This window comes from Tamandua tetradactyla, chromosome 13 (assembly GCF_023851605.1).
Source record: "Tamandua tetradactyla isolate mTamTet1 chromosome 13, mTamTet1.pri, whole genome shotgun sequence".
Taxonomy (NCBI): domain Eukaryota; kingdom Metazoa; phylum Chordata; class Mammalia; order Pilosa; family Myrmecophagidae; genus Tamandua; species Tamandua tetradactyla.
In genome coordinates, this window is record NC_135339.1 from 26,803,682 (window position 1) to 26,824,399 (window position 20,718).

The 20,718-nt window shown below is 47.2% G+C and overlaps 1 protein-coding gene across 4 annotated transcripts in view; it reads left to right on the top strand.

The window, feature by feature from the left end:
- LRRC20 (leucine rich repeat containing 20) overlaps positions 1–20,475 on the top strand; it is a 122,281-nt gene extending 101,806 nt beyond the window's left edge. For 3 of the 4 annotated variants that reach the window (XM_077125023.1, XM_077125024.1, XM_077125026.1), the window contains one exon: positions 17,932–20,475. In XM_077125023.1, the coding sequence (XP_076981138.1) occupies positions 17,932–18,086 (155 nt within the window). In that variant the 3' untranslated portion in view covers positions 18,087–20,475. The remainder of the gene's footprint in view (positions 1–17,931) is intronic. The other variant, XM_077125025.1, reaches the window with a different exon arrangement.
- Positions 20,476–20,718: the final 243 nt, after the last annotated feature.

Consider the following 20,718-nt stretch of genomic DNA (forward strand, 5'->3'; position numbering starts at 1 on the left):
TTCATTTTATTTCCCAGGAGTGGTTTCCCCTCCTAACCTGTTCCCACCTGCTGGTTATTGCAGGAGCTTTTTCGTTGCTGTTATTTCTTCAATTGTGATTAAGTCTGAGCAGGAAGATCTGTAAGGTTGGTGTCAGCAACCAGACTTGGGAAAGGCTTTACAGCGGGGCCACGTGCACCCTAACCCCACCCCAGGGGAAACCCTAGGGGAGACCGGAACTTCTGTGGCTCCCAGATACTTGGCACCGAGAATGGTGAAGCTGTTCTGGTCCCCACTGTCGGGCGCACGCACGCAGCTGACCCACAGCGAGGGAGGGGACGGCCCAGTGAGAAGTGACAGCAAAATAGCCATCCTTTGCAGGGCCCTCCTCAGTGTCTCACCTGGGCACTTGGAGGAATATAGCAAGGCCAGAGAGCAGCCTGGCGGGGGGCTGGGCGCGGGGGCCTCACAGTGGCCTGAGTGCCAGAGGGGAGGGGGAGGGGGAGGGGAGTAATCTGAACAGGAAGATAAATGGTAGGCGGCTGGGCCACCCGAGTCCTTTGTCTCCAGAGCGGCCAATTAGGAAGCCTGTGTTATTTCTGAAGAGAAGCCTTAGGGTCAGCGTTAGTCCTCCATCCTGTGGAGCAGCAGGCTGTCGTGGGCGGGACCCTTGATGCCAGTTAGCTCACCTTTGCCTGGGGCTGGGAGGGGCACATCCCAGCGGTAGCTTTTCTCCACCTTGGTTTTTGTTTTCCTGCAGCTTGTACTTAAAAACTCTCACACACGCACACCCAAGCATAATGTGTCTCCAAGGTCATTAGTGGATTCTTAAAGTATTCCTTGCTTCCCATCTTCTTGGGGGAGGAAGGGGGAGTGCCATAGTCTTTCTGCACCCCAGTAGCCTGGTCTCCCTAGGGGAGCACCCCTTCCCGCCCTGCTGTCCCCTGTGGTTCCACCTCACAGACCAGGAAGCAAGAGGGACCATTTTAGAGATGAGTGGATGAGGTTGAGAGGGGCTGGGGGGCTTGCTTGAGGTTCTGTGGTGTTAGACGGCTGAGCCAAGGCTAGGCCCTGGGCCCCTGGGCCTGTCCACTCTCCCATCTGGGCTCTCAGCAGTGGGCTCGGGACTCCCCTGTTCTCCAAAGCCTTCCGAGGGCCACCAAAGCTTACCAAGGGCAGTGCAATGTCCCTGAAGGCAGGGACTATTTCTGCTTCAATGCCCACCCCTGCCCGAATGCTCAGTCCGGGGGGGATGCTCAGTCACTGCTCCCACCTGACTCTCCCCAATCCTTCTGAAGGGAGACCCCACCGTGTGCTTAGCTCTGAGGGTTGTGCAGCTGGGTGTGGCCCTGAAGTGCTCTTGTTAAAAGCACAATTCCCTGTCTCCCTCCACCAGGTTACCATAGCTTTCCTGCCTGTCTCTGTGGCATTTGAGTGGGGACACGGGGTTCGGTTCAGCATCCTTGATCATCATTGTTTTAGTGTCCAGGTGTCAAGAACTGCCACAAGCCTGCTGCGTGGTTGCGTGCCATGGCCAGCCAGAAATTCTCAAGCACAAATGTGCCTGGAGCTGCCCCGGGAGTCTGGCTAAGTCAGGCCCCTGCTGCACCAGGCCAGGCTGCAGCTGTGCCTCTGCACCTGTAACCAGCACTCCAGGCCCAGTTGTAAGGCAGGTATTCCAAAGATGCAGATTTAACCCCCCTGGCTGTGATCCAGCATTCTGGCTGGAAAGAGGTAGTCCAGGTCAGAAATGGGGTAGACGGCATGTGTAAACTTACGAGTGCCCTCTGGCCTGGGCAGGGGAAGGGGCACTGTGCCTTTTCTTTTTTTGTGGTGCTTTGTTTCTAAGCTGCCAAAGACGCCAGAGAATGTGGGCTCTGGGCACCAAGCTAGGGTACCTCAGGCCCCAAATACAGAGGGAACCTCTGGGTTACCTCTGTGCTGGAAAGCTCACTACCTCCCATTGCTTCCCCGGGCCTAGCCCCACCCTCTGGTACCCTTTTAGACTGAGCCCCACACGTGTAGCGGAATGGGTCCTGGTAATCATCCTTTTTAATTACCTTTCTATCAGCTGGTCTCACTGGTGAAAGTAAGCTTCCCAATCAATACTGCTAACGACTAGTACTAACCTGGAGGAAATAATTTTCTCTAAATACTGCCCGCTTTGATTTTGCTGCTATTATTATTATGTATGGGCAGGCACTGGGAATCGAACCTGGGTCTCTGGCATGGCAGGCGAGAACTCTGCCTGTTGAGCCACCATGGCCTGCCCTCTGCTATTTTCAATTACTCTAAATTTCCCACAGACATAGGACAGAGTCTGGGCGCTGGGAGGAGGGCCTGATCCATCTGTGCAGGTGGCAGAAGGGTCAGGCAGAGCCTCAAGGAGACGGCAGCTGCAATCCTGTGAGACGACAGGAAGGTGTGGTGGACGGTGCCTGACCCCGCGGCAGCACATGTGGGCATTTGCTCCGTGTTGGTGTCCTCCTTCCCTTGCCATGGGCAGCTGAATGTATGGCATTTGAGCCACCCAGGAGCACCAGGCCTTGCAGTCAAAACCCACGACCACCGCCTCCACTCATGGGGGGCAGTGGGAAAGTTACAGGAACCACACATGGCTAGAAGACGGTCCCAGGACCTTGCAGTCTTCCACTGTGCAGTCATCGGCTGAAAGGGATGGAAGGAACCCCAGAATGCCTTGTAGACTCATAGCCTCCCATTATCTGTGTAGAGTTGGAAACAGCCTGAACATCTGCAGCTGAACATCTGTTCAGTAGAAACAGGAGCCACAGTGTGGAATATCCGTACCATGTACCTGAATCGATGTTTACAAAGGGTTGTCAAGAAAAGCGTGTTGTGGCAGAGTATCTAGGAGGTCACTAAAAAGTTGGGAAGGCCGTATACCAAAACCTTAACAGTGATTAGTTCCAGATGGTAGGACATGGGCAATTTTATTTCATTTTTGCTTATTTTCTTACATTCTAAATTGATTATTAGTGCTAAAATGTTTTGGTGCATAGAGACCTCACCCTGTCATGCAGATGTCCACAGATAGGGTTGGGCGGAAAGGGTCCAACTCTTCAATGTAACTGTGGTCACAGAGGTAACTAATCAAGCAGCATTGTGCTGGGGCCACTGTGCCCACCCAGGTGGTCCCAAGCCTGAGGGAGCTCATGGTCTAGTTCAGGAAGTAGGACATGCACTCATTCTTCCAGCAAAAATGTCTTGGGCAGCCCGGTGGGTACTGTGTGAGGTGCCTCATTCCTAGGGGTGAGCAGACATGTTCACAGGTTGCAGAGCATATCTGACAGCAGTGTGGTATAAAGAAAGTATAATGGAGGTGGGAGAGGGGAGCAGCATAGAGGAGGTGGTCTTTGAGCTGGAATTCGAGTATCAGAACATCAGTGAGTGGTACTGAGGGAAAGGCACATGATCCAGAGGAAAAAGCTGAGGCTTCTCTTCTTTTTCAGGTGTCCTGTTATCACTGGGCTGCGAATATGCCTTGCAGCTTCAGGAAACTCATTTCACCTTTCCAAGCCTCAGTTTTCCCATGCACAAAATGCAGATCATTTTGTATCCTCCTCTCCACCAACTCCCCCTGGTCAGCATGCTGTGAGCATCATTGATTTTCTTTAAGCATTATCTAGAAATTCCAGGTTGGTCCCTTGGACTTGTTGCTTCCTAGTTTAGCTGCTCCAGCTTTTTCTTTTGATTCTACCAGCTCAGACCTGATGGGCTCAGTGACTGATTCTTCTCCCACTAAGCTGCTAAATGACATTAACAGTTAACTTAGAGGAAGAGGTCCACCTAGTTCCCTGCCCTTTGCCTGGGAAAGTCATCACTGCCCTTCAGTGAGTTAGACTGGAGAATGCTGCGGATTCCAGAGGCCAGCTGGATGGTAGATGTGCACGTGGCAGAGGCTGAGGACTTACAGGGCGCTGCCTAACTAGTCCTGGAGTTGCAGGGAATCCCTGCAAGGGCTGGGCTGCAGCTGGTCTTTATGCCCGGCCTAGAAGCATCCCAGGGAGACCCGCTTCCACTGTCATGAATACCAACCTCTGTGCCAGCTGCTAGCTTCCTTGGCTGAGGGATGGAGGAGTCATGGAGTCCAGAGTTGGAAGAGTCCTTAGCAAGTCTCCTAGTTCACCCCTCTTTTTCTTCCAAGGGGAAACCAAGACAAAATCAGTGATCCCAGTGGCAGGTGGGGAGATGGAGTGACTTAGTGACTTAGAGCCTCAGCACCCATCTCTGCAGTGAGGATGTGTTGATAGTCAAGGATGTGACATTCTCAGCTGAGGGTGAGTTGCTCAATGAAACCTGCCCATTCTGATTTCTTTCTGGGGCTCAGGGGCCAGTGGAAGAGGTTGGACACTGTGGCCCTGGCCTTGCCCCTTTGTGTTGTGGGATGAAGCACATGAGCTTTTGGATCAGATGCTGTCCTGCCTCCATCATTTACTGTCTTGGTGATTGTTTTAGTTTCTGAGGCTGCTTAGGCAAGTATGTGAAATGGATGGCTTAAACAATGGGAATGTCTTCTGTCAGTTTTGTGACTGGGTAAATGTCCAAATCAAGGCATCATCATGGTATTACTTTCTTCCCAAAAACCAACTGCCAGTGATCCTCGGCTCCTCTGTCACATGGCAAGACACATGGCAGCATCTGCTGATCTCTCCCTTCTCTTCTAAATTTAGTTGATTTCAACTTCTTGCTTCAGTGGCTTTCTCTCTCTGTCTGAATTTAATTCTCTTAAAAAAGACCTCAATAAGAGGATCAAGGCCCATCCTGATTGAGGTGAGCCATACTTTAACTGAAGCAGCCTCATTGAAGGTCCTACATACAATGGATTCATACCCACAGGTGTGGATTAACTGTAAGAACATGTTTTTCTGGAGTTACATACAGCTTCAAACCATCACAGTGACCTTGGGCAAATCATGGATCTGAGGATCAGTTTCCTTGTCTGTAAAATGAGTCATTGTGAGGAACATCTAGCACAGGGCATGTTGGATAACAGGTCCTCAAATATTAGTTGTCAAGTGCTGCCTTCTTTGCCTGGCCCCTTCAGACAAGGTGCTAAGCCTCCTGTGCTGGTTTGAAATGATGTATGCACCCTAGAAAAGCCATTTTAATCCTAATCCCATTTTGTAAAGGCAGCCATTTTCTGTTTCTTCTAATCCCTATTCAGTATTATATGTTTGAAGCTGTGATTAGATCATCTCCCTAGAGATATCATTTTATCAAGAGTGGTTGTTAAACTGGATTAGATGGAGGTGTGTCTCTACCCATTTGGGTGGGTCTTGATTAGTTTACTGGAATCCTATGAAAGAGGAAATGTTTTGGAGAAAGCCAGAGATTCCAAGAGAGCAGAGAATGCTGCAGCACCATGAAGCAGAGAGCCTACCAGCCAGCGACCTTTGGAGATGAAGAAGGAAAATGCCTCCCGGGGAGCTTCGCGAAACAGGAAACCAGCAGAGAAAGCTAGCAGATGATGCCATGTTCACCATGTGCCTTCTCACTTCAGAGAGAAACCCTGAACCTTATCGGCCTTCTATCTTTCCCTGGATGCCTTTGATTGGACATTTCTATAGACTTGTTTTAATTGGGACATTTTCTCAACCTTAGAACTGTGAACTAGCAACTTATTAAATTCCCCTTTTAAAAGCCATTCCATTTCTGGTATATTGCATTCCAGCAGCTAGCAACTAGAACACCTTCCTGGGCCTTGACTGCCCTCTGTGTCACGTGGTGGTTAGGATACCATGAAATGTGAGATGACTTTAAAATGCAAGGGGGTTTTCTTATTCCAGATGTATTAGTTAGGGTTCTCTAGAGAAACAGAATCAACAGGGAACACTCAGAAATATAAAATTTATTAAAGTGTCTCAAGTGACCATGGGAACGCAGAGTCCAAAATCCGCAGGGCAGGCTGTGAAGCCGACAATTCCAATGGAGGGTCTGGATGAACTCCACAGGAGAGGCTCACCAGCCAAAGCAGGAAGAGAAGAGAGCCTTTCTCTTCTGAATCCTCCTTAAAAGGCTTCCCATGATTAGATTAAGCATCACTTGTTGCAGAAGACACTCCCCTTTGGCTGATTACAAATGGAATCAGCTGTGGATGCAGCTGATGTGATCATGATCTAATTCTATGAAATGTCCTCATTGCAACAGACAGGCCAGCACTTGCCCAAGCAGACAAACAGGTAACTTATTTGGCCAAGTTGACACATGAACCTGACCATGACACCAGATGACCTGGTCAGAGCAATGGCATCTGCCCTGCCTGCCCACATTGCCACTACGTGTCAGTGATGGTCATTCTCAGCAGAGAATGAAGATTCCATGTAATTCATCCTTTTCTTTCTGGCCATTATTGCCAAGGAAAATGGGGGCTCAGCTCATTCAAAGACAGTCAAGAATAACCTTGGGCAGCCCCTCTCCTTCCTACGCCTCAAAAAGGCAGTACCCGCCCAATAGATCCCCACCCCCCACTCCAGCACACCCCTCCACCCTACCCAAGCTGGAGGCAGCTGAATGATGTGACATATGCATCTGAATGAGTTTCTGAAATAACTGAAAGGCAGTGGGTAGATCTTCTTTTTCCTTCTCTCCTAGTCACTTCTAATCTTGCATTCTGGAAGTAGTCTCTGCTTCTTCCCTTATCTGAACCTCTCAAATCTGCCTTGGCCTCCCGGTACCCCTCTTTCACTGCTCATTCAGTCCTCTTGACCGAATCATGGTCCTCCTTGCCATACTGGTGGTGTCCAGCCCCCGGAGCCAGTCTCCTTGCCTGGGACCCAGCTCCCCCGCCACAGTCCCCTCTAGTAACTCCCAGCTCCCCGCATGTCCTTTTGTGCCCACCATGTGCAAGTGTCAGGCATAGTGCTTGGGGAATTTGAACATGAAGAAAAATCTGTCCCCAGGAGCTTGAGCGTTTCTTTTCTCCCACAGCATGCAAGGCAGTGAACTGGACACCCAATCCCCTCAGAGAGCTCAAAGTCCAGGTCACCCAGAGGTGCTAAGGGAGGACGATGTCTTCCCTTTGAAGGAGGGATCACAGGGCCTGGGGACTTTTGCACACTGCTCCTCTCAAAAGGGTGAATCTCATCATACTGCCATCTGGGGTTGCATCCTCCTGCTGTGCCTCCGTTTCCCCAACTTCAAGGGCCCTCCCAGCTCTCAGGGTCTCGTTGCCATGATCTGTACAGTCCCGGGCCAATAGCCTGTGAAAATGAATGCCTCCCAGAACCTTCTGGTTGTCTTTCGGCTTTCATCAGTCAACAGATCCAAGGCTTCTAATCTTTTGAGGGGTGGTGAGGGGCTCAGGGAGCTGTGGGCTTGCAGGAGAAACCTGAGACTCAAGTACCATTCCCTTTTCAGATAATCTTACCTGGGACATCCCTGGCTGAGATCTGTGGCTGGTGTCTTCACACTGTGGAAGTTGTAGGGCTTATCCTTTCAGGTCTGGTTTGGCCAGAATACTGTCTCAGGCTGGTGGTAGGGAGCAAGGAGGGCCCTGTACTTGCAGAGTGGGTGTTGCTTGACCACTGCTGTGCTCTGGGTTGTTGATTCTTCCCTTCCTCCCTGCAAGGCTTGTCTGACCCCATTGTACAGAAGAGGACGTGCACGTTCAGGGATGGCATGGGTCCTGCTAGCACTTTATCACCAATCCCTGGCAAAGCCAGTCTTATCTTTCTGAGGCTCCAAAGCCTGTGCATCCTCCTTTCCTATGAGGTGAAGGATTGGGGGTGTTTTCCTGAAGAAGGCAGGGTTGCCGGTGGGATATAGGTTAGAGCAGAATTGTCATGAATAAGGAGGGATGAGCTTGTTCTACTCCATGACCCAAGGAGGCCTGGAAGATGCAGAAACCAACCTCAAGGAAACCCTTTCTCAGAGCAGGTCAACAAGGAAATGCCTGCCGTGAGACTGTACGGGGCCCGGAGAGCCTGACTTCTGCTCTCCCACTGGCTTCTCCTGGTGGCAGAGGCTGTGGACAGTGCTACTCCTGGGACAGAGGAGCCCTGCAGGAAGGCTCTCTTGGTTTTCTCTTTCTCACAAATGAGGGGTCCCCTTGGAGGGCTCCCGTGGGTGGTGACAGGGGCAGTGCGCGGCCGCCCTGGAAGGCAGCGTTGGAGGTGAAATGAAGATCATGGACTTGGCAGCTGGCTGCCCAGCTTCGTCTCCTCGCTCCAGCGCATCCTGACTGTGGGCCGTGGGCAAGTTATCAGCCTCTCCACGCTTTACTTTCTCATCTATAAAATGGAGATAACAGGGCCACCTCCTATGGCTTTTGTGAAGACTGATTTAATTACGGCACTTAAAGACCATAGATCAGTATGCATTCACTATGTTAGTTTTTAAAAAGCTACCATCTTTTTAGGTAGGCAACGGTGGCAAGGTGGCAGAGTTCTCACCTGCCATGCTGGAGACCTGGGTTCTATATCCAGTGCCTGCCCATGTGAAAAAAAGAAAAGTTACCATCTTTGGGAAAATTTTGGAATTCAATTGAGATGGTAGTTACACAACACTGTACTAAATGCCACTAACTTGTTCACTTTAATAGGGTTAATTTTATGTTATTTTAATAAATTACTTAAAAAAAAAAAACTATCACCACTCACCACCAACCAAAGTTGACCCAGCATGGAAAGATTTGAAGGCCCCAATCCCTGCAAACTCCCATTTCCCTCGGAACATCTCAGGCGGATGGCCATGGGGAGAAGATGCCTGTGGGAACTCCAGTATATGCTGGATCACCTGATGATTTGAGTTTAAAACTTTTGTGTCGCTTTCTCCCCTCCTGTCCCCACCTAATCCCGCTGAGTGTGGACATTTGGAACACACTGAACCAGGAGGCAGCAAACCAGGGGTCCCAGCTCTGCTTCTTAATACTTGTGTGCCCTTGAGTGCCCAGCCTTTTATGAGTCTGTGCTCTGCCCCCGTGGTTATGGGGAGGATCAGACATGGCAGCACTTTATAAGCCCGTGTGACATGCACATACCCTCGGGAGCTCCTGGCCTCCCCTTCCCCTTCTCCTCAGAAGGGGGGGGGCAGAATGAGGGAGTTGAATAGTTGCATCTCAATTACCAGGCCCAGAGGGGAGGAGAGTATCTGTCTTCAGGGGATTCAATTGTGTGGACTCTTTCCAAGGCAGAAAGCAGAGTCCAGTTTGGGTTTTTCTTACTCTCTCCTGGGTTTTGGCACCTCAGACATGGCCCTGGCCCTAACTCAGGGCTCCAAGGCTTGGGAAGCATGGATACTTTGGGGAAGACCAGGGGCTAGTATCTGCCAACCTGAAGGCCTGGACAGGCAGCTCCAGGCCCCTCTTCTGAAAACCTTGAGGCCGCAGGGACCCTGGAGCTGCCGGTAGGCTCTGCAGGGGTCCTGGAGAGCCATCAGATGAAGTACATGCATATATCCTTGACCCCACGGTCAGTGCTGCTCCTGGAAGACACCCTAGGGCATTCTCACTGAAGGGAACGTGGAGGCCCCTGGGTGTCCATCGCTCACAGGGAGGCAGAGGGTAGTGAGTGCCCAGAGCGGTGTGAGCCGATGTGCACGTGGCCTCGGGATGCAGTGTGATGAGGAACCAGGGCTTCTTGGAGATGTGGCTGCAGCTGGGGCAGGGAAGGGTCAAGATAAGCCTGATATATCTTGATATGGTAAAAGTAAAGAAGTGCACCCAGAAAATGATGGGGGCATGTCAGAGAGACAGGAGCCAGATGAAGGGGCCCCCAAATCGGGGGCAACTAGTGCACCAAAATAATTACATTGTAAACCAATTGGAAGCATAGGAGTCTGTAATGATTATAAATAGATGGGAGAGGAGAGAGGACTCTTGCTTACAGTAGAATGCCGAGGGAGTGCTGGAGTTGGGAATTAATTTTTCAACCATTACAATAAGAATTAGAGTGGCTGTGAATCATCAGTGGATGCTGAATCTAGGGACAATGGATGCTAAATCTTGATAAGGAGCAGGATATTTGCATGACCTTAAAATGTGTCCCCACAGACTGCTCCTTAGTTGCTAGGGAGAAAGAAAATACACAATGTTTATGTTGAAGAAACGGGCAACACTTTGACCAGCTGATCAGAATTACCATGACTTAGGAGGGGCAGATAGATCTAGAGGGACAGATGGACATAGCAGCTCCTGATGTGATACCCTGAGAAGGATACATCACTTGTGCAGTTTTCCGACTGAAAGTTTTTGTTAATCCCAATAAAATTATGAGGAAACACTAAACAAACACAAAATGAGAAATACTGTATTAAAACATTAATATGGAATGTTCATAGCAGCCCTAGTCACAAATGCCAGGAGATGCAAACAATCCAGGTACCCATCAGCAGACGAGCGGATGAGTGACATGTGGTGTATGCACACAATGGAATATTGTGCAGCATTTAGACGAAATGGTGTCCCAAAACATGTGACAACATGGATGAACCTTGAGGACATAATGCTGAGTGAAATAAGCCAGACATAAAAGGACAGATATTGTATAATTCCATTATTATGACCCTGATAAAGCCGCCAGTGTTTTGGAGCAGCTAGAAGGAAAAATCACAGTTGAGGGCATGGGAGCCCATGACAAACTCTGGGAACTGCTCTGTAGCTGCTTGTTGAAGTGTGCTTTGAAAAGTGTTGCTTTTTTTCTTTTTATATATATGTTATGTTTTACAATTTAAACAGTTAAAAAAAAACTATAGGCAGTTATAATAATACTAGATAAATTCCTAAAATAAAACATTCACACTTTTGACAGCTGATTAAATGGTATCTAAGTTAATTTTTAATACTTAAAATTTAAGAAGTTTGCTATCTGTGTATGTAGATTTTTTTCTTTGTTGCCTTAATTTTAGCTTGGTTTATGAAAAACATATTGCGCAAACAGAGGCTTTACAATGATTATACGGATATTTTATTTAAATATGCCTATGGTTAAGCTAACTAAAATATCCATTTTTGGTGGTTTTAAGTGTATTGTTTGTTTTCTTAAATAAAAACAATTTTAATAAAAATAAGAAGGAAGGGTGGTGTATTCTTCACAAATGTCAGTGTCATAAAAGGCAAAGAAAGTCTATGCCTCCAGATGAAAGGAACCCAAAGAGAAATGAAAACTAAATGCAGTGTTTGACCTTAGTCTGGATCTTATACTCAAGGGGAGAAATGCTATAAAAGGACATTCTTTGGTCAACTGACAAAACTGGAATATGGGTGACATTTGAGAAAAGTATTATATGAATGTAAATTTATGAAATTGATAACTAACTGCACTGCAGTTATATAAGAGAATGTCTCTATTCTTAGGAAATAAGCACTGAAATAGGGGGGTAAAGGTACATGATTTGTGTATATTATCTCACATGGTTCAGGAAGAATGTGTGTTTGTATATAAAAAGAGAGAGAGCATGAACATGCACAAATGATAAATAGGGTAAAATGTTGCCACTTGATGAAATCTGGGTAAAGGGTTTATGGTAGTCTTTGTACTGTTTTTAGTTTTTACAACTTTTTGTAAATATTTTTGGAAATTTGTATAAATGTTTACAGAGTTGTAAAGCTTTTTGTAAAAAATTTTGAAATTATTTCCGAATGGAAAGGGAAAGAGTGACTTAAGAAAATAATATACAAAGTGTTCCAAGTAAAAAACTTCTTAAGCTGGAAATTTCCTAGACAGTTGCCTAAAAGCCAGGCACATGGTATATGGTTCCATTTATAGGAAGTTCAGAAACAGGCCAAATTAATCAATGATGAGAAAAATTCAGGGTTATAAACTGGAGAGGGGCACAAGGGAGTCTTATGGGTTCTTGAAATTTTAATTTTTAATTTTTATTATAGTTACACACATCACCGAAAACTTCCCATTTTATCCATATTCAAGTGTATAATTCAGTGACATTAATGAGATTCACAATGTTGTGCCACCATCACCACCATCCATCACAAAAACTTTTTCAACTCCTCAAACGGAAACTCTGTACCCATTAAGCAGTAACTCCCCTTTGTCCCCTTCCCCCAGCCCCTTGTAACCTATAATCTACTTTCTTTTTCTATGCAGTGTTTTATGTTTGATCAGGTGGATGTTATGTAAGTGTTAAATATATGTAAAAAATCAAACTATATATCTATGTGCACTTTGAACATTTTATTTATATATACCCAATTAAAAATATTGGTGTTAAAAATATGAAAATAGAATGAGATGTGTAGCACAATACCATTTACCTAAATTAAAAATGCATGCAGACAGGTCAGATATATGGGGACTCTATATTTTCTGCATGATTTTTTCTGTAAATCAACAACTTCTCAAATTAAAAAAATAAATTAATTAATTAAAAGTATGTGCATTGGCGGGCCGCGGTGGCTCAGCGGGCAAGAGTGCTTGCCTGCCATGCCGGAGGACCCCGGTTCGATTCCCGGCCCCAGCCCATGTAAAAAACAAACAAACAAACAAAATATAATAAAACAAGAAAATGTTTAAAGATGTTTCCCTTTCTTCCTTCCTTCCATCCTTCCTTCCTTCTCTCTGTCTTTCCTTCCCTTCCTCCCTCTCTCTTTAAAAAAAAAAAAAAAAAAAAAAAGTATGTGCATAACATACACCAGTGTGCTCCAAACTTAAAAACAGGACAGGGACAAACATGGCCTTCACCTGTGGCCAGTGCACGGCACACACGAAAGGACAGGCACTGGTTCTTGCCATCACTGTTGGCCTGAGGATCTCCAGGATATGGTAGGCGTGAGGCCCCAGTCCCATTTTGGGCTTGGGTGGAAGCCATATGGGATCTGGAAAGTGGGGCTGCTCAGAGGATTGGGTCAGGGCAGAGAAGATACAGCCAAAGCCTCTGCTCAGAGGGGGCTTGTCCTGCCAGGGCAGCCCTGGCCTCTCCTGCCTGTGCGTTCGATAACATTCACTCCTGGCTGCCTCCTGCATGTCCAGCCACTGTTCTTAGTGCTTTGAATTAAATACTCCTTTTATCCTCATACCAACTCCTCATACCAACTCCACTGGATAGATAACTACTATTACTCACATTTTACAGGTGAGGAAACTGAGTCATACAAAGTTTGATTACCTGCCCAAGGACACACGGCTAGAAAATGTCAGAGCTATGATTTGAGTGCAGGTGGTCTAGAGTCGGTCTCTCTTTTTTTTTTTTTTTTAACTTTTTTATTAATTAAAAAAGAATTGACAAAACATTAAGATATCATTCCATTCTACATATACAATCAGTAATTCTTAATATCATCACATAGTTGCATATTCATCATTTCTTAGAACATTTGCATCGATTTAGAAAAAGAAATAAAACGATAATAGAGAAAAAAAGATTATACATGCCATACCCCTTACCCCTTGCTTTCATTTACCACTAGCATTTCAAACTAAATTTATTTTAACATTTGTTCCCCCTATTATTTATTTTTATTCCATATGTTCTACTCTTCTGTTGATACAGTAGCTAAAAGGAGCATCAGACACAAGGTTTTCACATTCACAGAGTTTCATTGTGAAAGCTATATCATTGTTCAATCATCATCAAGAAACATGGCTAGGGAAATCAAGAAACGAATCCTATTTACAATCGCAACTAAAAGAATAAAATACCTAGGAATAAATTTAACTAAAGAGACAAAAAAACCTATATAAAGAAAACTACAAAAAACTGCTGAAAGAAATCACAGAAGACCTAAATAGATGGAAGGGCATACTGTGTTCATGGATTGGAAGACTAAATATATTTAAGATGTCAATCCTACCTAAATTGATTTACAGATTCAATGCAATACCAATCAAAATCCCAACAACTTATTTTTCAGAAATAGAAAAACCAATAAGCAAATTTATCTGGAAGGGCAGGGTGCCCCGAATTGCTAAAAACATCTTGAGGAAAAAAAACGAAGCTGGAGGTCTTGCGCTGCCTGACTTTAAGGCATATTATGAAGCCACAGTGGTCAAAACAGCATGGTATTGGCATAAAGACAGATATATCGACCAATGGAATCGAATAGAGTGCTCAGATATAGACCCTCTCATCTATGGACATTTGATCTTTGATAAGGCAGTCAAGCCAACTCACCTGGGACAAAACAGTCTCTTCAATAAATGGTGCCTAGAGAACTGGATAGCCATATGCAAAAGAATGAAAGAAGATCCATATCTCACACCTTATACAAAAGTTAACTCAAAATGGATCAAAGATCTAAACATTAGGTCTAAGACCATAAAACAGTTAGAGGAAAATGTTGGGAGATATCTTATGGATCTTACAACTGGAGGTGGTTTTATGGACCTTAAACCTAAAGCAAGAACACTGAAGAAGGAAATAAATAAATGGGAGCTCCTCAAAATTAAACACTTTTGTGCATCAAAGAACTTCATCAAGAAAGTAGAAAGACAGCCTACACAATGGGAGACAATATTTGGAAACGACATATCAGATAAAGGTCTAGTATCCAGAATTTATAAAGAGATTGTTCAACTCAACAACAAAAAGACAGCCAACCCAATTACAAAATGGGAAAAAGACTTAAACAGACACCTACCAGAAGAAGAAATACGGATGGCCAAGAGGCACATGAAGAGATGCTCAATGTCCCTGGCCATTAGAGAAATGCAAATCAAAACCACAATGAGATATCATCTCACACCCACCAGAATGGCCATTATCAACAAAACAGAAAATGACAAGTGCTGGAGAGGATGCGGAGAAAGAGGCACACTTATCCACTGTTGGTGGGAATGTCAAAGGGTGCAACCACTGTGGAAGGCAGTTTGGCGGTTCCTCAAAAAGCTGAATATAGAATTGCCATACGACCCAGCAATACCATTGCTAGGTATCTACTCAAAGGACTTAAGGGCAAAGACACAAACGGACATTTGCACACCAATGTTTATAGCAGCGTTATTTACAATTGCAAAGAGATGGAAACAGCCAAAATGTCCATCAACAGAAGAGTGGCTAAGCAAACTGTGGTATATACATACGATGGAATATTATGCAGCTTTAAGACAGGATAAACTTATGAAGCATGTAATAACATGGATGGACCTAGAGAACATTATGCTGAGTGAGTCCAGCCAAAAACTAAAGGACAAATACTGTATGGTCCCACTGATGTGAACGGACATTTGAGAATAAACTTGGAATATGTCATTGGTAACAGAGTCCAGCAGGAGTTAGAAACAGGGTAAGATAATGGGTAATTGGAGCTGAAGGGATACAGACTGTGCAACAGGACTAGATACAAAAACTCGGAAATAGACAGCACAATAATACCTAATTGTAAAGTAATCATGTTAAAACACTGAATGAAGCTGCATCTGAGCTATTAAAAAAAAAAAAAAGAAAAAAAGAAACATGGCTACTGGAACACAGCTCTACATTTTCAGGCAGTTCCCTCCAGCCTCTCCGCTACATCTTGAACAAGATGATATCTACTTAATGCGTAAGAATAACCTCCAGGATAACCTCTCGACTCTGTTTGGAATCTTTCAGCCATTGACACTTAGTCTCATTTCACTCTTCCTCCTTTGGTCGAGAAGGTTCTCTCAATCCCTTGATGTTCTCAGCTCATTCTAGGGTTTTTCTCAGTCCCTTGATGCTGAGTCTCAGCTCATTCCAGGATCTCTGTCCCACGTTGCCAGGAAGGTCCACACCCCTGGGAGTCATGTCCCACGCAGAGAGGGGGAGAGTGGTGAGACTGCTCGTCATGTTGGCTGGAGAGAGAGGCCGCATCTGAGCAAAAGAGGCTCCCTTGGGGATGATAGAGTCGGTCTCTTACCCACAGTGTGCACCCTCCCAAGTAGAGACTCCCTCATCCTAATGATCCATAGTGGGAAAAACAGATCAAGTTGTCCCACAGGGCCCCCCGAGCCCAGACAGGAGTGCCTGGTTCTCTGGGCTGAGAAGTCCCACAGTCCTCACTATTCCAGACTGACTGCAGGGTCTGGACCCACAAGCCTCTCGAGGCTGTTGAGACAGCCCTCCGGCTGCCCACGTCCTTGCTATCCTCACTCTCTCTTTGGCATCTTGCCCCCACTCTTGTGCCCCTACTTCTCTCCAATCAAGCATGCTCTCCTAAGCTCATTTAAATCATGTCCATCTTCGAAGGCCTAACCCAGCTCCCACCTCTGTGCCCAGCCTGGCCGCACTCCCTTGAGCTCCTGCAGCCTTTCTGAGACCCTGCACTCACATCTGGGCTCAGCAAGTTACTTAGCTTCTCTGAGCCTCGGTTTTCTTTCATGAGTGTATCTAATATTCACTGGGCACAGTATGATCTCATTCATCCTGAAACAATTCAGTGAGGTATTTGTTTCAGGTGGCTGCTCTGGCAAATGACCACAAACTTAGTGGCAGAAGAAAACACAAATTTATTATCTAACAATTGTAGAGGTCAAGATCAGCTTCACTGGGCTAACATCCTTTGGAGACTCTGAAGGAAGGTTCTGTTTCTTTGCATTTTTCAGCTTCTAGTCATCTCCTCTATTCTTGAATTTGTGGCCCCCTTTTCCATCTTCAAAGCACATGATCACCTTCTCCTCTGCTCTAGTAAAAATCCCTACCCATCCCCCCCAGAGACCTGCTTTTAAGATCATTTGTGCTTAAATTTAGGGCTCACCCTGATAATCTCCTCATCTCCAGATCCTGAAATGAATTACATCTATAAAGTCCCTTTTGCCGTATTAGGTAACATTCAAAGATTACAGGGATTGGCCACATCTTTGGAGGACATTGTGCAGTATACCACGATGCTATAATATCACCCTGATGAGATGTTTAGTAATTTCTGAAGGCCACACAGCTGTTACGTGGCAGACCTGGGACTTGAACCTAAGAAGGAGTGATCCTAAAGGTTAGGCATAAGAAACTGTAAAGTTAAGGCAGCTCTTAATGTGGCTATTGCCTTGTCCTAGTCCTTGATATTTTTTGTTTATTATTTTTAAACATTGGGAATTTATTTGCTCATGGTTTGAGACTGTGAAATAGTCCAAATCAAGGTGTCATCAAGGCAGTGCTCTCTTCCCGTAGACTGCGGTGTTTGGGGGCTGGCTATCAGCAAGTCTCGGCCCTTAACTGGTCACATGGCAGCATCTGCTGGTCTCTCCCTTCTCCTTCTGGTTCCGTTGATGTTCACCTTCTTGCTTCCTATGGCTTCCCCTGTCTCTGTGTCTGAATTCTTTCCCTTATAACGGACTCCAGTGATAGGGTTAAGACCCATCCTGATTGGGGTGGGCCACACCTTGACTGAGGAAAGCTCATCCAAAGGCCCTATTTACAATTGATTCACACCCACAGGAATGGATAAAGTTTAAGAACATGTTTTTCTGGGGTGCATATAGCTTCAAACCACCACACACTACCCTCAGAACCCCACAAAGACATGTGCTTTTTACATACAATATCCCAAAAGCCTTAAGTTCTTTCAGAAACAATGCCAAGTACAAAAGTCTCATCAAAATCGGTTATGGGTGTGGTCTGCCCTGGGCACAGTTCCCCTCCATGCGTGGCCCTGTGAAACTTAGAGAACGAGTTATCTGCTTCCAGTATACAATGGAGGGACAGGCACAGAGTAAACATTTTCATTCCAGAAAGGAGAAATTGGAGGGAAAATGGGTCGCAGGTCCCAAACAATTCCGAACCCCCTCAGGGCAAATTCTGTTAGATTTCTAGGTTTCAGAGTCATGCATGGCATGATATGGTCCTCGATTTTTGTGATGCTTTCCTCCAGGTGGTTGTAGTGTCTTGGGAGGTACCCAGGCGGCCCCTCACACGGGGCTGGGCCCACCCAGCTCACCCCCCATGAGCTGACCCCATGTGCATGGGTAATGGAGAACCACTCCTTGCCACCGTGTCAGGCAGGCAAAGGTCAACTGCCTCCTTTGCCTCATCCTTCTCTCCTGCCTGGCTCCAACCCACCTGACCTGTGCCCTCTCTCCTTGACAGATGTGCCCGTGGAGAAGCTGGCCGCCATGCCAGCCTTGCAGAGCATCAACCTCCGCTTCAACCCGCTGAGTGCTGAAGTGCGGGTGATCGCCCCGCCACTCATCAAGTTTGAAATGCTCATGTCTCCAGAGGGTGCACGGCCTCCCCCACCTTAGGTGCCCCTCTTCACACCCAGTAAGGGACAGAGGCCACTGGCCTGGCACCCTGAGGGGCGGGAGGCTCAAGGGCCCATCGGAGGCCAAGCTTGGGGGGCTGGGGGTGGGTGGGTGGAGCTGTGTGTGCTAGGAGGGGTGCAGCCAATCCAGATGGATAGCTTAGAGCAGTAGTGGGCCCTGGCACAGCCGGAGGGAGGGGGCAAGGCGGGGGTAGGAGCAGACACTCTGGGTATTCACAGCTTCTGTGCAAGGCAGGTCCCTTGCACTCGCTCAGCCGTGTTACTTGGAGGAGAGGGTGGTGGCGTGGTGCCTTTGCATCCTTTGGACTACTGAGAGACTTTTTAGGAAATACTTGCCTCTAAATTGCCTCCAAACCATCAGGTACCTTGGAGCCTATGGAATGAGCACTACTGAACCGTTTCTGGACCCCTGTGGGTTTGAGGCCTTATTTTTAGTGTTGAGAGCCAGTTGCTGGGGAGGGGAGTAGAAGACAACCTCCATCTATTTATTGCTTCCTGAGAACAAACCCAGATGAGGTGGTCCCAGCACCCCATCCTCAGCCCTGCTGGGTCCCTGGATTGGCAGGAATCTGAGCTGGGGCAGATGATGGGAAAGCTGCACGACAGCACCGCCTGGTGATGTAGCAGGGCTGAGGATATTTACATAGGACGCCAAGGACCATTGGGCTGGTAAACTGGAAATGAAGTCTGCTCGTCCTTCCTCATGATTAAGAAATGGGTGGGGGAGGAAACCCTGTGCACTCCACCCCTCACTTAGGAGTGACTAGATATGCTTGGTGGCATCAACATTTGGGCCACAGGAGAAGTGCTGCAGAGAGAAAATGGCCATTTAGCCTGTGGCTCTGGTCCAAGGTGGTCAGGTGGCCACATGCACCATAGCCTCCCTCTGGCAGCAGCCCGACTGCCTCTTCATTGACTCACCTAAGGGACATAAGGTACTGCAGACCACTGGGCTTGTAGTCAACCAGCTCCCAGGCCACACACACACACACACACACACACCCCAACGTCTTGTTGACCTCAGGGCCTAAAGTGTGGCCAAGCAATAGGGTGACCAACTACCCCAGTTTGCCCAGGATTGAGGGGCTTTCTGGGACATGGGACCCTCGATGCTAAACTGAATAGTTCTAGACAAACCAGGTAGTTGGTTGGCCTAACGGAGAGGGCCAGGGGTCTTGCTTTCTGGCAACACCTGTAGTTTGGAGAACCCTGACCCTCTTGATCCCCAGGAATCTACCTACTACCTGCCATCTGTGGAACAAGCAGACTTGGAGCTGCCCCAGAACCCCCCTGGCCTGAATCTTCATGTGGGTCTGTGGAGACAAAGCCACGCCACCCGAATCCTGCATCCCATAGGGTAGTGGCCACTCTGCCACTCCTTGGATAGGCTGTTTGGGGCTCAGACTACCCTTCAGAGCAGTAGCCCTTTCCCAGAGTGCTCCCAGTTCCCTTTCCCCCACCTAGCCCGTGGAGCCTGCGCCCGCCCAGGCCTCCTGTCTCTTGGCAGGCAGCACACAGATTGGGTGGGCTGTCACTGAATTTTCTGTGTCCCAAAAGATGCCTGCTTGTATCCCAGGGCCTGGCTGGCCAAGCTCTGGAAAAAGAGTTCTTTCAGGGTGAGGGGGTTGAAATAGGATCTTCAGGGCTGCCGAGGTCAGCCATGCGTGTTGGAGGCAAGTGAAGGCTGAAGTCCAGTCCATGCTGTGCTGCAGTGGAACTTCTTCTTGTCTTCCTGACATGACAAAGGTGTTGTGTGGCCAGAGCCTTCAACTCAAAGGCTGGGCCTTGAACTAGCAGCATCCATACCTTCCGGGAACTTATTAGAGATCCAGAATCTCAGGCCTCACCCTGGACCTACTGAGTCAGAATCTGCATTTTTAACAAGATTCTGAGGTAATTCCTACAAGCACTTTTACAGTTTGAGAAGGAAGGGCGTAGGGGTGGCCCTGGGATGTCCTTGGAGGGAAGGGTAAAGGTTCTCTCATTTCTTCCCCTTGCCTCTTCTGAAGCTCTGGGCCTGGGTTTATTCCCCTTCATAAACCAGCCCTGGCAGGTCTTCCTTGGAGAGCAGACCCTTGGAATTGCAGGCCATCAAGGAAGTGTGTGCCTCCTGCTTCCCCTTTGCCAAGTTTGTGTCCCCCTCTGGACTCTGCCTTCTGGCTAACCTGCATGCCAAGCCGCTCCCCCAGGTCCTTACCACAGACCCTTTACAAAAAGTTGCTCCCGGAAGTTGTTTTCTACTCTGCTAGGAGAGTTTGTTCTTCCCTCTCTGGGAAAGCTTGGACAGTCAGAGAACCCTGCCAGATCAGAGCTCACTGTGCGAGTGAGCTCCCTTAGCTCTGAGTCTGCAATAAAGAATGCTCTGGTTGCGTCTGCCTGGTTGGTGTTTAATTCCTGCTCACTGCATGGACCTGGATGTCAGACCTGCTCACCAGCAAAGAGGAAGAGCCACTCTTTGTTGAAAGCATGAGGTAAAGATAGCTAGACCGGGGCAACACTCAAAAATATTTATAGGTGGGGCATGGGCACAACTAAGCAGAATTGTGCATACCACAAAGCTATGCTGCTGCAAGACAGCTAAATACTAGCCCTGGGGAAGGAATCTGCTGTCC